Source organism: Choloepus didactylus, chromosome 10 (genome assembly GCF_015220235.1).
Source record: "Choloepus didactylus isolate mChoDid1 chromosome 10, mChoDid1.pri, whole genome shotgun sequence".
NCBI lineage: Eukaryota > Metazoa > Chordata > Mammalia > Pilosa > Megalonychidae > Choloepus > Choloepus didactylus.
This window is the reverse complement of record NC_051316.1, coordinates 93,889,772-93,906,185: the sequence shown is the minus strand read 5'-3', so window position 1 is coordinate 93,906,185 and position 16,414 is coordinate 93,889,772. Positions and strand designations below refer to the sequence as shown.

Genomic DNA, 16,414 nt, shown 5'->3' with positions numbered 1-16,414 from the left:
GGGCAGGGGGAAGGAAAAAGCAGCTCAGGAATTTCTGCAGCCACAGGATGCTGCTGCGAGGAGACCCAGGGTGAAGTGAGTCATGCGCTCTGCCTGCGGCGGAGGAGGGGGGCGAAGCAAAGGAGAACAGGACTGGTCAAAGGGAGACTGTGAGTCTCAGACTGGGTAATGACGGCAGTGATATATTTGTGCAACCTACGGGAGCCTTTGACACATGCCGCTCTGTTCCCACTCGGCTCCTCCTCCTTCCCAGGCCCCGGACCGCCTGCCTCTCTTCAGGGCCTTCTTCACATCGCCCCCGCACCTCACACCCCACTCCCCCAATCTGGGCACCAGGAACTGTCCAGTCACAGCAGAGCACAGCTGTGATAGCGAGGGCCTTGGACACCCCCACGGTGTCTGCCACTGACTTGCTGCCGCCCCACATAAAACAGTGCGAGGGAGGGAGGGAGGATTCAGCAAGATAATGTAGGGAAAGGCCTGGCACATAGTAACTGTTCAATTAAGCAGTGGCTAACTTCACAACTAAGCGGTTCATTCAGAGCCTGATACTGCCCCTCACTCCTGCATCAACCACCACCCTGGGGCAGGAGCTGGATCAGTTGAGCAGCCAGGCCTCCAGAGCCACACACACCCAGAAAACCATGGTCATCCGGCTCAAGGGCAGGCCCTTCAAGCCCGCTACCCTGGAAGGATGCTTGGAGGTGTCGCGGGCTGAGGCAGCCTAGGCCCCAGGAAGGGACCACTTTTGCAATGCCCACACTGGTGGAGGGGAGGGGCAAGAGGAGGAAAAGTCTGTCATCAGCAGGGAAGCTAACCAAAGCAGAACGGAAACAGTGACTCAGTTTGCCCCTAAAAATGAGCATTCATGTCAGCAATAACCCAAAGTCCATCATTAGGGAAGGGTTAAGAAAATGTCCACTCAGCCTCTAACGGAACAAGATGCATCGCTTAAGAGAGCTTCCAGAGGGATTTTAATGACCTCGAGGGAGGTGTTTAAATCGTTTAGTGAAAAAAGCAACACACAAAATTCAGCTATGTTCTCAGCAATATGTAACACCAAACACAGGAGGAAACGACCACCAAAGAATGAAGTAGTTATTGCTGGATGGTGAAATGAGTGATGCCTATTCTCTTCTTTAAGCTTCATTCCTTGGGCAACAGGGAGGCAGCTACAGTCCAGTTGGGGTTGAGAAAGGTCTCTTTGGCAGCGTGTGTGTGTGGGAAGGATTGGAGCGGTGAGGCAGGAGGCCCAGGGGGAGGCGGGCGCAGCTCCGAGGGGCCGAGGCCAGAGCTCAGGTCACGGCAATGGGAAAAGAAAAGACTGGAGGGAGGCTGGATGGAGGGAAAGGAACAAAAGCACGTTATGTAAGACCCGACACAAGAACTGAGCAGAATCCCAAGACGCCTCACCCCAGGGTCTGACCCAGACCTTGGCTAAGGGCAGGAGCTGGGGCACTGTTTCCGGCCAGCCTGGTCTCTCTGCAAATCCCAGACAACAAGAAGCCACACACCTGGGGGGTGAGGGGCTGGCTGAAGGCAAAAGGCCTTCGTCTCTTCACTCCCGGGACCTACAGCCATTTTCCAAATGTGGAGAGGTAGATTTTTAAAATCAGTTTGGAAAAAATGTCATTTGTTTTGCTCAGCAGATAAATGAGACACCATTTTTCTCATATCTGATTTGCAAAAAGGCTGATAATATGCTGTCCTGATGAGGGTACTAACTGGCAGGAGGGAGTATCAATTGATTACAGTCTTTCCAAAGGTTATAAGACCCAGTGGTTCAACTATACAGCATCTCTGATACTGGAATTGTACAAGGATTTATACGAGGATGTTGAGGCAGCATTGTGAATACACGTGAAACACTGGAAACAGAGTACTGGGCAAATAAACTGGTCCATGCACAGAAAGGAATCCATCAATAAAAGAACGAGGTAGAGCCACATGTTCTGACACAGAAAGATGTTCACAATACACCGAGTGAAAAAAATCAAACCATAGAAACACATAATGTGATCTCTTTTTATAAACAAAGCCATATGAGTGAGTACACAGAGAGATGCAAGTTTAGAAACAGTAACACACCAAATTTAAGTGATTTTTTCTGGGGAGTGGGAGTGAAAGGAGGCAAGATGGAGCGGACTTACATTTTTTTACAATATGCATTCCTAAATTGTTTGTACATGCACTACTTTTGCAATTTTAAAAAAAATTATCAGTGTTTGCCTAGGGCTAGGGGGTTGGGGAGGAACTAAGTTTCTTTTGGGGGTGATAAAAATGTTCTAAAATTGATTATAGTGATACTTGCACAACACTGTGAATATACCAAGGCCAATGAATTGTATACTTTAAACGAGGTGAATTGTATGGGATATGAATTATATCTCAATACAGCTGTTATTAAAAAAAAAAAAGAATTAGCAAGGGGAGAGGGGAGCTGGCAGAAGGGAAGAGCACCGAGGAGCACAAGGCAACTGCACCCCTGTCCCCCAGCCCTCTGGGGGAATAAATCCTAAAGTGTCTGGGAGGGATTCCTAGGCCCTCCACAATTTCATCATGGTCAACAGAATTTCCAAAGCAATGGCCAAGTCCCTCACGGCTGTCCTAGAGGCAGAGGGACCCCAGCCAATGCTGGAGGCACAGCATCCAGCTGCACTTGCACACCTGGAGCGGCAGTGAGCTCACTCCCTCACCTGATCCATCCTGGATTATGTGGATTAGACCACATGCCAAGAACTCCTCAGACAGCGCTGACACGGGCCTCCAGGGCCCTTCCCTCTCTGGTCCTAGTCCTGTACTAATGCACCCAATTCATCCACATCACACGTTCCAGTTCCTTCTGTGTGTTCCAGTTCTCATGTGGTCCCCCAACACTATCCTGTGGACCTGCTCCAGGCAGCCCACACCTTTCTCGCACACTTGCCAAAGCAGAAGGTACATGGTAATTCAGGCTTCTAAAAACCTGTGTATATTCTCACATCCAGACAACCAGCATCCACTCTGACCTCAGGGACTGGACAAATCTGGGTGAAATGGGCCCAAACTGCAGCTGCAACTGCCCTTCCACACTCCAAACACCGGGCCACTTGCCCTGTCCAGAGAACCAATAACAGAGAGAAAACAAAAGACAATCTCAATAACAATAGCAATTATTTACTGGGCACTTACTGTGCCCCAAACACTGGGCTGAGTTCTTGCATTATTTCCTTAAATCCCCACAACAGTACCTAGCAGGGAGGAACTATTACTAGTCCCATTTTAGAGATAAGAAAATGGCAGGCAAGACACTGGCTCAAGGTCGTGTCAGTCAACCTACTTTGGAATCTGTGTTGGAAGCCTGAGCTGGCTCCAGTCTAGGGGAGCAGATTTGAAGGGAAAAAACTGGGGATCATTTGCCTGTGGAGCTGAAAGAAACTTAGGCCATCAAGTAGTACCACCTCTTTTAGTTCACAGCTGAATCACAGCTGAGACCTAGAGAAAGTACGCCTGCAGTCACAGAGGCCTCTTGGCTCCTGGGCCAGTGCTCTCCCTCCACAAAGGCTCCCTCAGGTAAATAGAAGGGAATCATCTCACACCAGCCCCACAGGGCCGCTGGTGTGGGAACAAGTCCCTGCTTGTCAGGAGCTCTGAAATCCCAAGATGAAAGGCACCGTGGCGGCAAAACAGCACCGTGGGCTGCAGCACGCCTGACCTCTGCCAGGACTTGCAGGCGGCATTCACCTGCTCACCTGCTCAGGGCGGACACGCTGCAGGCGCCACCAGCCAAGCCACAGAACCTAACAGGCCTCGGAGCTCAGAGCACTGTGGGAAGGGCTGTTCCAAACACTGACGTTCCTACAGGGGCGGCCCTGGGTCTCTTGGGCGGAGAAGCAGGTAGGGAGGGCTCTGGAATTTTAATTGCCTGGTATGAAAATGCCCACTGCTTGTTGGGTGGGGTGAGGAGGGTGCATGGATCACTGGAGGCAGCAAAGGCACACCCTCGTTCCCCCCCAACAGATATTTCTAAGGCGCTGCTTCCGCAAGAGGGAGTTGGAGACTTCCTTTCTCCTTTCCACTCCTCAGCTCCCACATTGCAGGAGCCCTCTCAGGTGAGCCCGGACTAGGAATTTAAAGCATCTGAAGAGGTTATTAATAACAGTGAAGTGTTGAGAAGAGAGAGCCAGTAGCCTCTGAGTGGGCATTATCCAGCCTAGTATCCACAAAATAAATCCACTCCTCTCCAGCAGAGGACACTTCACCTTTTGTGGCGTGTCTCCTCCCCTGTAAAATGGCCAGGGGAGAGGCGGGCAGGCTGGCTGTTCTAAGCCCAGGAGGTGGGAAGGAGGGGGGAGCCAGAGCAGTGTGTGGAAAGGAAAAATCCCACTGCAGGCACTGCACACCCCACCCAGGCCGGGTGAGGGGCCCCAAAAGGAGGTCCTGAATGGATGGACTGTTACAGAGCCCCAGGAGGCTGCCACCAGCAGGGAGTGGACAGGAAAACTCCGCCCTGGCCCTTCCTCCTCCCAGGCCCAGGCCTGATCCTATGAGGAGGCTGTCCAGGACTTAACCCCCCACTGGGCCACAGCTAGAGAGGGTCTGATTCATTTCTACATCACCCCTACCCCTGTGCCCAACCCCAGGCCTGGCACAGAGGAAGAGCTGGGGCCATGGGCCCAGAACCACAGTCACTCCACACGCCTTCCCTAGCACCTCCTTTATGCCCAGCTTGGGGGTGGGGTGGGGGCTGCGGACACAGTTAAGGGGCACATGGTCCCTATTCTCAAGGGGTGGAAATATGGGGAACAGAGCTGCTGAATATGCGGGACTACAGGGAGCAAAAAAAGCAGGGTCAGGCTGGGCACTCTGGGCCCACTGGACAGGGAGAGGCAAATTCAGCCAAGAGGAACTGTTGCCTCTCTCCACGGGCTGCCCCCGCACCCGGCATGGAAGGGCACACTGTGTATCGGTGCCTCCTCTACACCAGGCCCCATGCCAAGTGAGCCACGTGAATTATCTCATTTAATTCTCTCACAACCCCTGAATAAGGAGGAAATCATTCCCCACCCATTTTAAGGAGAAGAAAACAGAGGCCCCAGCACATTAAAGATTTGTTGTGGTTTACATGGCTGGGAAACAGAGGCTGGGATTCCACCCAGGGCAGCCTCACCCAGGGCAGCCTCACCCAGAGCTGGAGAGGTTAGCCACAGAGCTGAGTTTCCCAGGCAGCTTGGCTTTGCTACTCTGTGGCCCCATTCTCCAGGGTCTGGGGGAGGAGGAACTCAGGACCCTGCTGTGGTTTCAGGGCTTCCCCAGGAGTCTTGGGGCAGCTGTCCTTCTGAGAACTGGCCATTGTGCAGTGAGAGGCTGGGAGCCAGGTTGGCTTTAGTCGGAGGGGCTGAGGACACTGGCCTTGAGAGGCCCAGCTCCAGCCTGGGCCCCTGGCCACAGATGCCAGCAGGGACACCCTGCTGAGTCTGAGTCAAAGGAAGGGGACGCCCCTTCCAGTGCTCTACCCTAGCCCCACTCCCCAGGCTCAGTCCCCTGCCCGATGGAGCCGTCCACTGGAAGCCTTGGCCACGTGTACTGGGGCTGGGGCCACAGCGAGCTGGAGACCGAGACGGTTGGGGAGGGGGGTCAGGACGTGCCAGGTGTGTGGGAGAGATTCCTAGAGGGAGAGGGAGTGGGCTTAACACGCTTCCGGGCAGCGATACCCGAGGTGGGGGGCTGCGCGAACCCTCCCATCTCTCGGGCAGGGGTAACGTGTTGAGGAGCTCCGACGAGAAGGGTCTGAGCAGGGACCCGGCTCCGCGGGGGTCCGCTGGTGGGCGGATCGGGGGGTCCGAATCCCCGTGGAATAGAGAAGGCCGAGTTCAGAAAGGGGCGGGAAGAGGCGCCCAGACCCGGAGCGGACAAGCTCGGACGCGGGACTCGGTCCCCGGGAGCTCCCGTCCCTCCCGGGGCCTGGACTCGCGGCCCCGGCCCCGGCGCCGACCGACCAACGGGGTGGGGCGTGGCCCGGGGCCGGCCAGCCGGACCCCCCGCGCGCGCGACGCCGCGTGGGACTCACCTGCGATGTGCTGGCGCCGAGCATCGTCCAGGTGCGTGGACAGCACGTCCCCCATGGCGAGGAAGAGACGCGGCCCGGCCCCGCCGCCGCCCGGCACTGCCCGCTCTGCTCAGACCGTCGCCGCCGGCGCCATGGAACCCGGCCCACCCTGCTCCCGCCGCTCCCGCCGCCCCCGGCTGCGGCCTCCGCTGGGGCTCCGGCCGTGTCAGTCCCCGCGGCCGCCTCAGCCCCCCGCGCCCGGCCGCGCCCCGGCCCGCCCCCGGCCCGCGCCCGGCCCCGCCCCTCCTCGGCCGCGGCGGGGCGGGGCTGGGGGGCCGGAGACGCCCGGACCCCCCCGGAGACCCAGACAAAGAGAAGGTCCCGACGAAAAACGACCGAGGAGAGACGCGGAGAGAGGCTCGTCGGCCCCAGACAGAAACGCAGACAGAGATGGGGCTGGCGGGGACATCTGAAAGAACGGGAGGGCCCTGGGGGCTGTCGTCCCCGCCCCAGCGGGCGCGGGAAGAGAATCACGCCGAGGAGCCCCTGGGGCGCCGGTCGGGGACGCAGAGGCCGACGTGCCAGGATTCGGTGTGCGCGCCCCGCTCCCCTCGCCCCCGGCTCCCTACAGCGTGGCCCCCTGCCCCCAGCCCCGCCTGCCGCCGCCCTCTCTCAGGAAGTTCCCCGGCTCTGACCCGACCTGCCCTCGGTGTGCCCGCCCGCCTTGCACAACAGTGCAGGGAAAGGAGGTGGTGCGGGGAGGGCTGGGGCCCAAAGGCACCACCGGCCCCAGTGCCGGGCGGGAAATCCTCAGTCCCAGCATATGGACAGTCCAGTCGGGAGGTGGCTCGTGGGACAGCGCAAATCAGGGATAGAAAAAGTAATAATACTTTGCGGTTTGCTAAAGACTGTTAGATTCAAAACCCATGGACTGGCATGGGCTTCGGCACCAGGTCAGCGGGGCTGGGCGTGGGTGGGTCATGGCCACGGGAGGAATGCGTTCTGTCCTGCTCTCAGGACCTCCCAAGCTGGGAAGGGAGACAGCTGGGTTACAGACTGTTGTGGTAGGAGCCTTCCTCAGTCCTGATGCTCAAATCACCTGTCCTGCCTCCCAACAAGGGTCATCCACTCTCTTCTTGCTTAACCCCAGTGACAGGGGCATCCCACCCTGTCATTGAACAGCTCTTACTGTAACTTTGACAGGGCAGAGGATGGTCATAATAAAAGCTAACGTGACTGAACACCTGTAATTTGGTCCTGTCAACACCCCAGGAGGCAGGCTGGGAATTGATTAATGTGATGTGGGTACTTGTTCATGCATTTAGTCATTCCTCAGTCATTCAGCAAACAGGTAATGAAGACTGTCCTTGTGCTGTGCCCTGTGCAAAATGCTGGGGATAAAATGACAAGGAAGCCCAAGGTGCCCTACCTGGTCTGTAACCCTGAACAAATGGTGTTACCTCTTTGAACCTCAGTCTCTTCGTCTGTCAAATGAGAATAATGACACTTTTTTTGTGAGGATTAAGTGAGATAAAGTGGATAGCATAGTGCTTGGCACACAGTCATTATATTATTCATCACAGTCCCTGCCTTCAAGAACATTAAGAGGCTTGAGGAAGGAGCAGAACATTCTGTTTTGAGTGAAATCACAGACAGAGTAATACCAGAGTTAGAAGTTGCAAAACAAGAATTTTTTTTTTTATTAGTTACAGTCTCTAGTTTAAGCTGATTGCATCCCTCCCCCAATGCCTCCCCATTTTCAACACCTTGCAAGGTTGACATTTGCTTGTTCTTCCTCGTAAAAGAACATATTTGTACATTTTATCACAATTGTAGAATACTCTAGATTTCACCAAGTTACATAGTCCCAGTCTTTATCTTTCCTCCTTTCTTGTGGTGTCTCACATGCTCCCCACCTTCCTCTCTCATCCATATTCATAGTTATCTTTGTTCAGTGTACTTACATTGTTGTGCTACCATCTCCCAAAATTGTGTTCCAAACCACGCACTCCTGTCTTCTATCACCCTGTAGTGCTCCCTTTAGTATTTCCTGTAGGGCAGGTGCCTTGTTCACAAAGTCTCTCATTGTCTGTTTGTCAGAAAATATTTTGAGCTCTCCCTCATATTTGAAGGACAGCTTTGCTGGATATAGGATTCTTGGTTGGCGGTTTTTCTCTTTCAGTATCTTAAATATATCACACCACTTCCTTCTTGCCTCCATGGTTTCTGCTGAGAGATCCGCATATAGTCTTATTAAGCTTCCTTTGTATGTAATGGATCGCTTTTCTCTTGCTGCTTTCAGGATTCTCTCTTTGTCTTTGACATTTGATAATCTGATTATTAAGTGTCTTGGCGTAGGCCTCTTTATATCTCTTCTGTTTGGAGTACACTGCGCTTCTTGGATCTGTAATTTTTTGTCTTTCATAAGAGATGGAAAATTTTCATAAATTATTTCCTCTATTATTGCTTCTGCCCCCTTCCCCTTCTCTTCTCCTTCTGGGACACCAATGATACGTACATTATTGTACTTTGTTTCATCCTTGAGTTCCCGGAGACGTTGCTCATACTTTTTCATTCTTTTCTCCATCTGCTCCTTTGCGTGTAGGCTTTCAGGTGTTTTGTTCTCCAGTTCCTGAGTGTTTTCTTCTGCCTCTTGAGATCTGCTGTTGTATGTTTCCATTGTGTCTTTCATCTCTTGTGTTGTGCCTTTCATTTCCATAGATTCTACTGGTTGTTTTTTTGAACTTTTGATTTCTGCCGTATACATGCCCAGTGCTTCCTTTACAGCCTCTATCTCTTTTGCAATATCTTCTCTAAACTTTTTGATTTGATTTAGCATTAGTTTAAATTCCTGTATCTCAGTTGAAGTGTACATTTGTTCCTTTGACTGGGCCATAACTTTGTTTTTCTTAGTGTAGGTTGTAATTTTCTGTTGTCTAGGCATGGTTTCCTTGGTTATCCAAATCAGGTTTTCCCAGACCAGAACAGGCTCAGGTGCCAGAGGGAAGAAATATTCAGTATCTGGTTTCCCTGTGGGTGTGTCTTAGAAAATTGCTCCAGCCTTTGATGCCTCAGGTCACTGTGCTTTTCTGCCCAGCAGGTGATGCCTGTTAGCCTATAATTCTTGACTGGTGTGAGGAGGTATGGCTATGTTCCCCCAGGCTCTGGGGTCTGGTTCTGAATGGAAAGGGCCCCACCCCTTTCCTCCTAGAGAAGACAGAGCCCCCAGGTGGAGGTCATTAGAATTTCAATGGTCTTGCTCTCTGCTTGTGCTATCTCCACCCTTCCCCAAGTCACAGCCCTGGAAACTGAAAATGACTGGGGCTTTCTCCACTGAGCCGAAAAAGAAACAGATAGTCCCCTTCAGACCCAGTCCAAGGCGACCTTCTGGCTCTCCAAGGTCAGTCGTCACCCAAAGCCTCTGTTTTTTGGGGATGCGTACCTGTAGTGAGCAGTTCACACTCGCTACTTAAAACCCCAGCTGGAGCTCAGCTGAGCTATGTTCGCTTGCTGGGAGAGAGCTTCTCTCTGGCACCACGAGGCTTTGCAGCTCGGGCTATGGGGAACGGGGTCTCACAACTTGGATCCACAGGTTTTACTTACAGATTTTATGCTGTGATCTTGGGCATTCCTCCCAATTCAGATTGGTGTATGATGAGTGGATGGTCTCGTTTGTCCCCCTGCGGTTATTCTGGATTATTTACTAGTTGTTTCTCGTTTTTTGTAGTTGTTCCAGGGGGGCTACTTAGCTTGCACTCCTCTCTATGCCGCCATCTTGCCCTGCCTCCTGCAAAACAAGAATTTTGACAGCAGATACTGGGGAACAGCATTCCAGGCAGTGGGGGACAGCACAGGCAAAGGCATGACCTTTGAAAAGCAGGGTGTATTTGTGCAGCAGAGAGTCATGGGTGGAGGTGAAGTCAAGCTGGCAGAAATTACTAGTGTCTTTTTACAGAGGCAGAAACTGGGGCCCAGAAGGGGAAAGTGACTTGTCAAGGTTTCACAGCAAGGCTGAAGCAGAATGCGGCCAGAGACCAAGTCTCCTGATACCCGGAGTCTGGTTCTCTTTGAGCAATCAGAAGCAATCATTTTTCCCATGCCCCAAACCCACAGGAATTTGTAGGGACTGGAAGGGCCTTCTCTGCCCAAGGATGGGATAGAGTCCTGCCAGCCTGCCTGGCTGTAGCTAGCTAGCATCCGGATACCCCAGGGCACCTCAGGCCAGCTTGAGGCCTGGGCCAGTTGGAGCAGAGGAGGGACCACAAGCAGCCTTTCCCTAGCCTTAAGGATGCACGCTGACTCCTGGGAGGCCTGAGCACCCACAGACTTCTCAGTATGCCAGGCTGCTGACCCAGGGACCCTCAACTGAGGCCGCAGGAACAATGGGAAGGTGTCCTGGGGACAATGGGAAGGTGTCCTGGGGTCTTTGGGCTCTGGAGACTCTGTTCCATATCACTTTACTCCTCTGAGCATCCTTGGCCTTGCACGTGATAAGCAAATGAGATAAAGAAAGTCAAAAGTCATTGTAAACGCCTTTTTCATTTAATTCACACACACAAAAAATGTATTATCTGAGGCCAAGGTTGGAGGGAAATTGACTGCAAAAAATATCAGGAGGGTACTTTTCGGGTTGGGGGGGGAGTGGTGGTAGAAATTGTCTAGGTCTTCCTTTAAAAGGATGCATTTTATTGTATGTAAACTATACGTCAATGAAGTTAATTTGAAAATGAAAACTCAGTATATCAAGCACCTACTGTGTGCCTATTCTAGGTGTTGGGGATACATCAGTATCCAAGACAGTCAAGGTCTCTACTCTTATGGAAGTTATATTCTCATGCTGGGGGGGGGAAGACAATAAATAACATAACAAGATGACCAGATAGCAGTAGGCCTCAAGAAGAGGGTAATAGGGGAGGGTACCACCTTGGGTAAGGTGAGGGGAGGCGAAGCCTGCTCTGCGAAGATCCAGGAATTGTGGCCATTTATGGAGCATGCACCTGTGCCAGGTGTGATACCACCAGATTTCCAGACCTCACCTCATACAGTCTTCAAAACTGTTGTGGTGGCAATGATCACGCCCATCTTCTAGTCAAATAAATTGTAGTGATGGTTTAAAACAAAAAAAAGATATTCCATTATATGCATATAGTGACCCTTATTTGAACATTGGAATAGGCGGGCATGAAGAGGTCATTCCAGTAAAGGGAAGGGAGATGAGTCCTCATGGGCCCCCGGGGACAGATAGCTGTACTGAGATTTCCTGCAGGGAAGAGAAAAAAGAGGGGCCCCTGCCATGGATATGTGGATGGGAAGGTTCCTTGGGTATATAGAACATAGGGTTTTTGTTTTTGTTTTTGTTTTTTGTTTTTTGTTTTTGTTTTATTCTGGGAAGATTGTAAAGTTGTTGAGAAGTTCTTGGCTTTCCACTACGTCATGTCAATAAATAGGGCCAGTTGTGATCTTTGGATGGGGGAGGAATAAAGTGTGTATGTTTTAAGGAAGCAAAAATAGTCATCAGCACTGTGAGACAGAAGAAAGGATTCCAGGAAATTTAGACATCAGAATTTCTCAACTTTCAAAAACTGGGAGCCCCTGCCCTTCCTCTTGAGGCCATTTCAGTCCAAACTTTAATTTTGAATCAATTGAGACACCTTTCCACACATTTATTGGCCATTTGCATTTCTTACTCATATCCTTTGCCTGCTTTTTATTGGGATGTCTATCTTTTTTCTTATTGATTTGTAACAGCTGTTTCTGTAACAAGACTCTCTCACTCCTTGAGGTTGAAGGGTCTCAGCTCTTGTAGGGCTCTGATGCTGTCCTCTATCCTCCAGGCTCCCTGTCTCTTCTCCTTGGCCCAGGCCCTGGAGCCTGGCAGGAGATATCAGGCATGTGGACAAATGGTCCAGATCTAGAGCAGAGAGGGCAGGCTGCTCTCCTGCCCACCTGCTGGGCCCGCCCTGCCCCTGCAGAGAATGCCACCTACAGCCCCTGACTCATCTGTCCTTTGTTTGGTAGTGGGTTCCACCAAGCTGCCTCCCTGCAGGGCTGCTTCACCCTGCCCCACCCTCAAGAACATTTGGAACAAGGGACCCAAGGGTGAAGAATAATACTTTACTTTGAAAGGGAGGCTCCAGAAGGTCAGGGCCAGAGCTTGGACTGAGGCCCCGAGGACAGAAGGGATTTGCCCCATATTTTACAGCAGGAGCCCAGGCCAAGTCCCCTTCCTTCTCCTGTAGGGAGGAGGAGGAGCCCTTCCTCCCCACACTGGTTCCTCTCCCTCCCAGTTGGCTTTGAGCCCCAGTTCTGCTCTCCCCTCAAACCTGTCAGACCTGAAATAGCACAGGAGAAAAAAAAAACAAAACAAAGCAAACACCTCCGGTGAACAGTGAGGAGTGTGGGTGAATCAGGATTTTGTTTTTAAGGAATATCATGTGTCCACCTCTGTTTACCTGCTTGGCATGGTCCATTATACAGAAGGGACCCTGGCACCCTGCCCAGACCTCCCCTTGTTATTAACTGTTGGGTGGTGGAAGGAGCCACAGCTCACATAGCCTGTTCCATCTATCACCCAGCCTCCGGCAGCTCAGCCCTCATCTTGCTCCTTCGGAGGCCAGGCCATTGCCTGTCCCCAGATCCACTGCCACACCCAAATCCCAGCCCCGTCCACTTCCAACAAGGGCAACTGCCCAGGCTTTCACTGGCCTCCCTGCCACCAGCCTTGGGCAGTCACAGGGATTGTTCAAAAACACAAATATGATCATGTCATTTCCCTGATTTAAACCTTCTGTGGCTCCCCACTGCCCTCAAGCTAAAAGACAGACTCCTGGACTTAGCATTTGAGACTCCTGCCCATTTCACCAGCCTTTCTTTTACTCTTGTTCCCCTCACTCTCCTCCAGCCACACTGACCTTCTTTCACATCCTCAAACTAGCCCTGATGCATCCTATGTCAGGGCTTACGCACATGCTGATGCCCAGGCACATGTTGGTCACCTTCCCCCGTCCTGCTCATCCTTCAGACCGCAGCTAAAACTTGCCTTCATTGGAAAGACCTGTCCTGTGCCCTCCTGCCCCCCAGACTAGGTCAGTTTCCCATTATTGCTATCCCAGCCCCCCCATACCCCTCCAATCAGCACATTGCTGTGTGCAGTTATTTGTTGCAATAGATCTTTTTTTTTCAGTCATACAGAGATATATTGACACACCATACCAGCATCCAAAGTGTATGATCAGTTGTTCACAGTACCATCATATGGTTGGGCATTCATCACCACAATTTTTGAACATTGTCATTACTCCAAAAAAAAATAAAATTCAGAATAAAAATTAAAGTAAAAAAGAACACCCAAAGCATCCTATCCCCCCATCCTCCCCATTATTCGTTTAATTTTTGTCATCATTTTTCCACTCATCTGTCCATACACTGGAGAAAGGGAGTGTGAGCCACAAGGTTTTCACAATCACACAGTCACTCTGTGTAAGCTATATAGTTATACAATCGTTTTCAAGAATCATGGCTACTGGGTTGCAGTTTGACAGTTTCAGGTATTTCCTTCTAGCTATTCTAATATACTAAAAACTAAAAAGGGATATCTATATAATGCATAAGAATAACCTCCAGAATGACCTCCTGACTCCATTTGAAATCTTTTAGTCACTGAAACTTTATTTTGTTTCATTTATCTTCCCCATTTTGGTCAAGAAGGCTTTCTCAATTCCACGATGCCAGGTCCAGGCTCATCTCCACGAGTCATGTCCCACGTTGCCAGAGAGATTTACACCCCTGGGAGTCATGTCCACATAGTGGGGAGGGCAGTGAGTTTACCAGCCGAGTGGGCTTAGAAAGAGAGGCCACTTCTGAGCAACAAAAGAGGTTCTCTGGGGGTGAATCTTAGGCACAATTATAAGCAGGCTTCTTTGCAGCAATAAGCTTCCTAAGGGCAAGCCCCAAGATCAAGGGCTCGACCTAAAAAATTGGTAGTTCCCAATTGTTGCGATAGGCCTTGACCTTTCTCTCTGAGGACAGAACTGTCCTCGTTCAACACAACATCCCTAGGGAGCTTGGGTGAGCATCTACAATGTGCAGAAGGCAGTCCTGGGCACTGGAGGGGGAAGGTGCCAATGAAGCAGCAACCTGGCCCCTGGGACTCAGAGTTTAACAGGCTTGTACATAGGTTTGCATATACTCAGGCCTGCAGTAGCCACACCCACTTCACTCCCCAAAGCCTCTGCTTGCATATCTCCAGGGAGTGGGTGCTCACCACCTCCCCAGGTCATCACTCCATGAATGGACCAAACAGCAATGAAGTCAGGCAAGGGGAAGTTGAAGTGCCAGCAAGGAGACAGGGAGTGAGAAATAATAACGATAAAGATGATAACGACAACAAAAGCTCCCAGTCATTGCTGTCTTGACTGTAACCAGTACAGTGCTTTACACTCTGTGCCTCATTTAATCTTCTCCACAACCCTGTGAAGGCCATTTGGGGGTGGGGTGGAGTGGGGTGGAGGGGACATCCTAGGAAAGAGAAAACTGAGGCTAAGTGAGGTAACTCGTCCAAGGTCACAGAGCAAATAAGAGATGAAATAAGACCCACACGCCTGCTTCAGAGCTGGCTTACAAGCACTACACACCACCATCCTTCCAGAGTTAATCCTATGTACCTATCCATTTATCAAACACATAATGGGATTCTGCTATATATCCATGATTTATTCACTCCTTTTCGTTTTTCACTTGGCAGTATAATATGAACATATTTCTCTGCCAATGAATATTCATCTACTAATTTTTAATGGCTACATAATATTCTATTATATGGTTCCATTAAACTATTCTCCCATGGCTGGGCACTTTTTTCTTAATTATTTCCTGATGATAAATTTCTAGAAGTAGGATTGCTAGGTGTGAGTACCCTTTGGAGGCTTTTGATGCATGGTGATAAATCACCTGGCTGCAAAGATTACAGCAGCCAGTAGTTGCCCTGGTACTTGCCACATGCCTGTCACATGCCCTTTGTCAAGTACCCCTTGTGTTGTGGTAAGACTTATGCACAAGACTTATCTCCCATCCCACCCCACCCTTCAGAAGGTAACCTCCTAAAAGGAGGGACCCGTATCTGACCCGGGCCTGACTCCTGGCCTGTCCTTGAGAAATATTTGCTGCTGAGCCAGTGCTGGACAGTCACTCCCAGTTCCTCCTGAGCCAGCCGGGAGGGGTTTCAGGCCCGCCCAGCCCCTGCCCACCCCCTTCCATGTCAGGCTTGGTTTCCTGCTGGGCTGCAGCTGCCCCTCACCAGCTGGTGACTCAGAGTCTGTCCAGGATGGCAGTGCTGGCTGGGCCTACCCAGCCCTCGGAGTGACTAAGCTTGTGGTGAGGCTGGGACGGGCCTCTCAGGGCGGGGTGCCTGTCACCTCCACCCCAGCCTAGCCCTCCTTCCTCTCTCCCTCAGGTCGTGCTGATTTCTGCCCTCCAGGCCTTCTGAACAGAACGAGATTACCCATGGATTCAAAAAACTGTTTCCTGAGTGCCTGCTGTGTGCCAGGGGTGACTGAGACTTGGTTCCTGCCCTGCTGGTGGGCACAGTCTGGCAGACAGGAGCCACTGCCTGGGGAGAAACAGGGAGAAGTCCAGGGAGGAAGGTGGGCGAGGGAAAGTGAGAGAGATGTAGCGGGGAGAGCCAGGAGCTGGGCTTTGGGGCGGGCACAAGCTGCTGTGTGAGTGAGGGCTGTCAGGGCCCTGGGAGCAGGGAGCTGGAGAGGACCGGGCTGCCTGAGCCCTTGAGGGGTAGGAAAGTCGATGACAACAGGCTGAGACAGCCTCACACCAGGGCCCCAGCCTGCTTGGCCAATGCACCATGGGCTGGATGCAGCCCCATCCCCCACTCCACTGTGCGCCTCGTAGCCTTGATGAGAAGGCAGCCACAGGGAGAGCAGCTCCCCCTGGCAGCCATTTGGAAATGCATTTATGGGCAGAGATTTTTTTTTTCTTATCACTATGTCTGATGTCTGCTGGGGAAGGGTGGCACTACTGGCATTCAGTGCCTGGGGGTCAAGGATACTAAACATTCTGCAAGGGTGGCCAGTCCTGTCCAGGGGTGAAATCCCTCCCCCTGCCTAATCCAGGGCTGAGCCCTCTGCTGCCCAGTTGCATTGTAAAAAGGGCCATACTGACCGTGACCTTGTGACTCTTTCCTAATGTTCTAAGTGTTTGCAGGATACATTGTCTTTCTAGACCTGAATCTTCCCTGGCCAAGGACAAATAGTATTTGAGGTTTTGCATTTGTGACATAGAAATGATGATGGTGGCAATATGGGTATGCCACCAAGTAGCCCCTGTGTGATGGGTACTGGGCCAGCCCTCTGGACATTTTATCCTCATGACAGT

At 51.6% G+C, this 16,414-nt stretch overlaps 1 protein-coding gene across 1 annotated transcript in view; it reads right to left on the bottom strand.

Moving 5' to 3' along the window:
* NIBAN2 (niban apoptosis regulator 2) overlaps window positions 1-6,224 on the bottom strand; it is a 58,665-nt gene extending 52,441 nt beyond the window's left edge. Inside the window, exon 1 of the mRNA XM_037797999.1 lies at window positions 6,050-6,224. Within this exon, the coding sequence (XP_037653927.1) occupies window positions 6,050-6,104 (55 nt within the window). The 5' untranslated portion in view covers window positions 6,105-6,224. The remainder of the gene's footprint in view (window positions 1-6,049) is intronic.
* Between the last annotated feature and the right edge of the window lie 10,190 nt (window positions 6,225-16,414).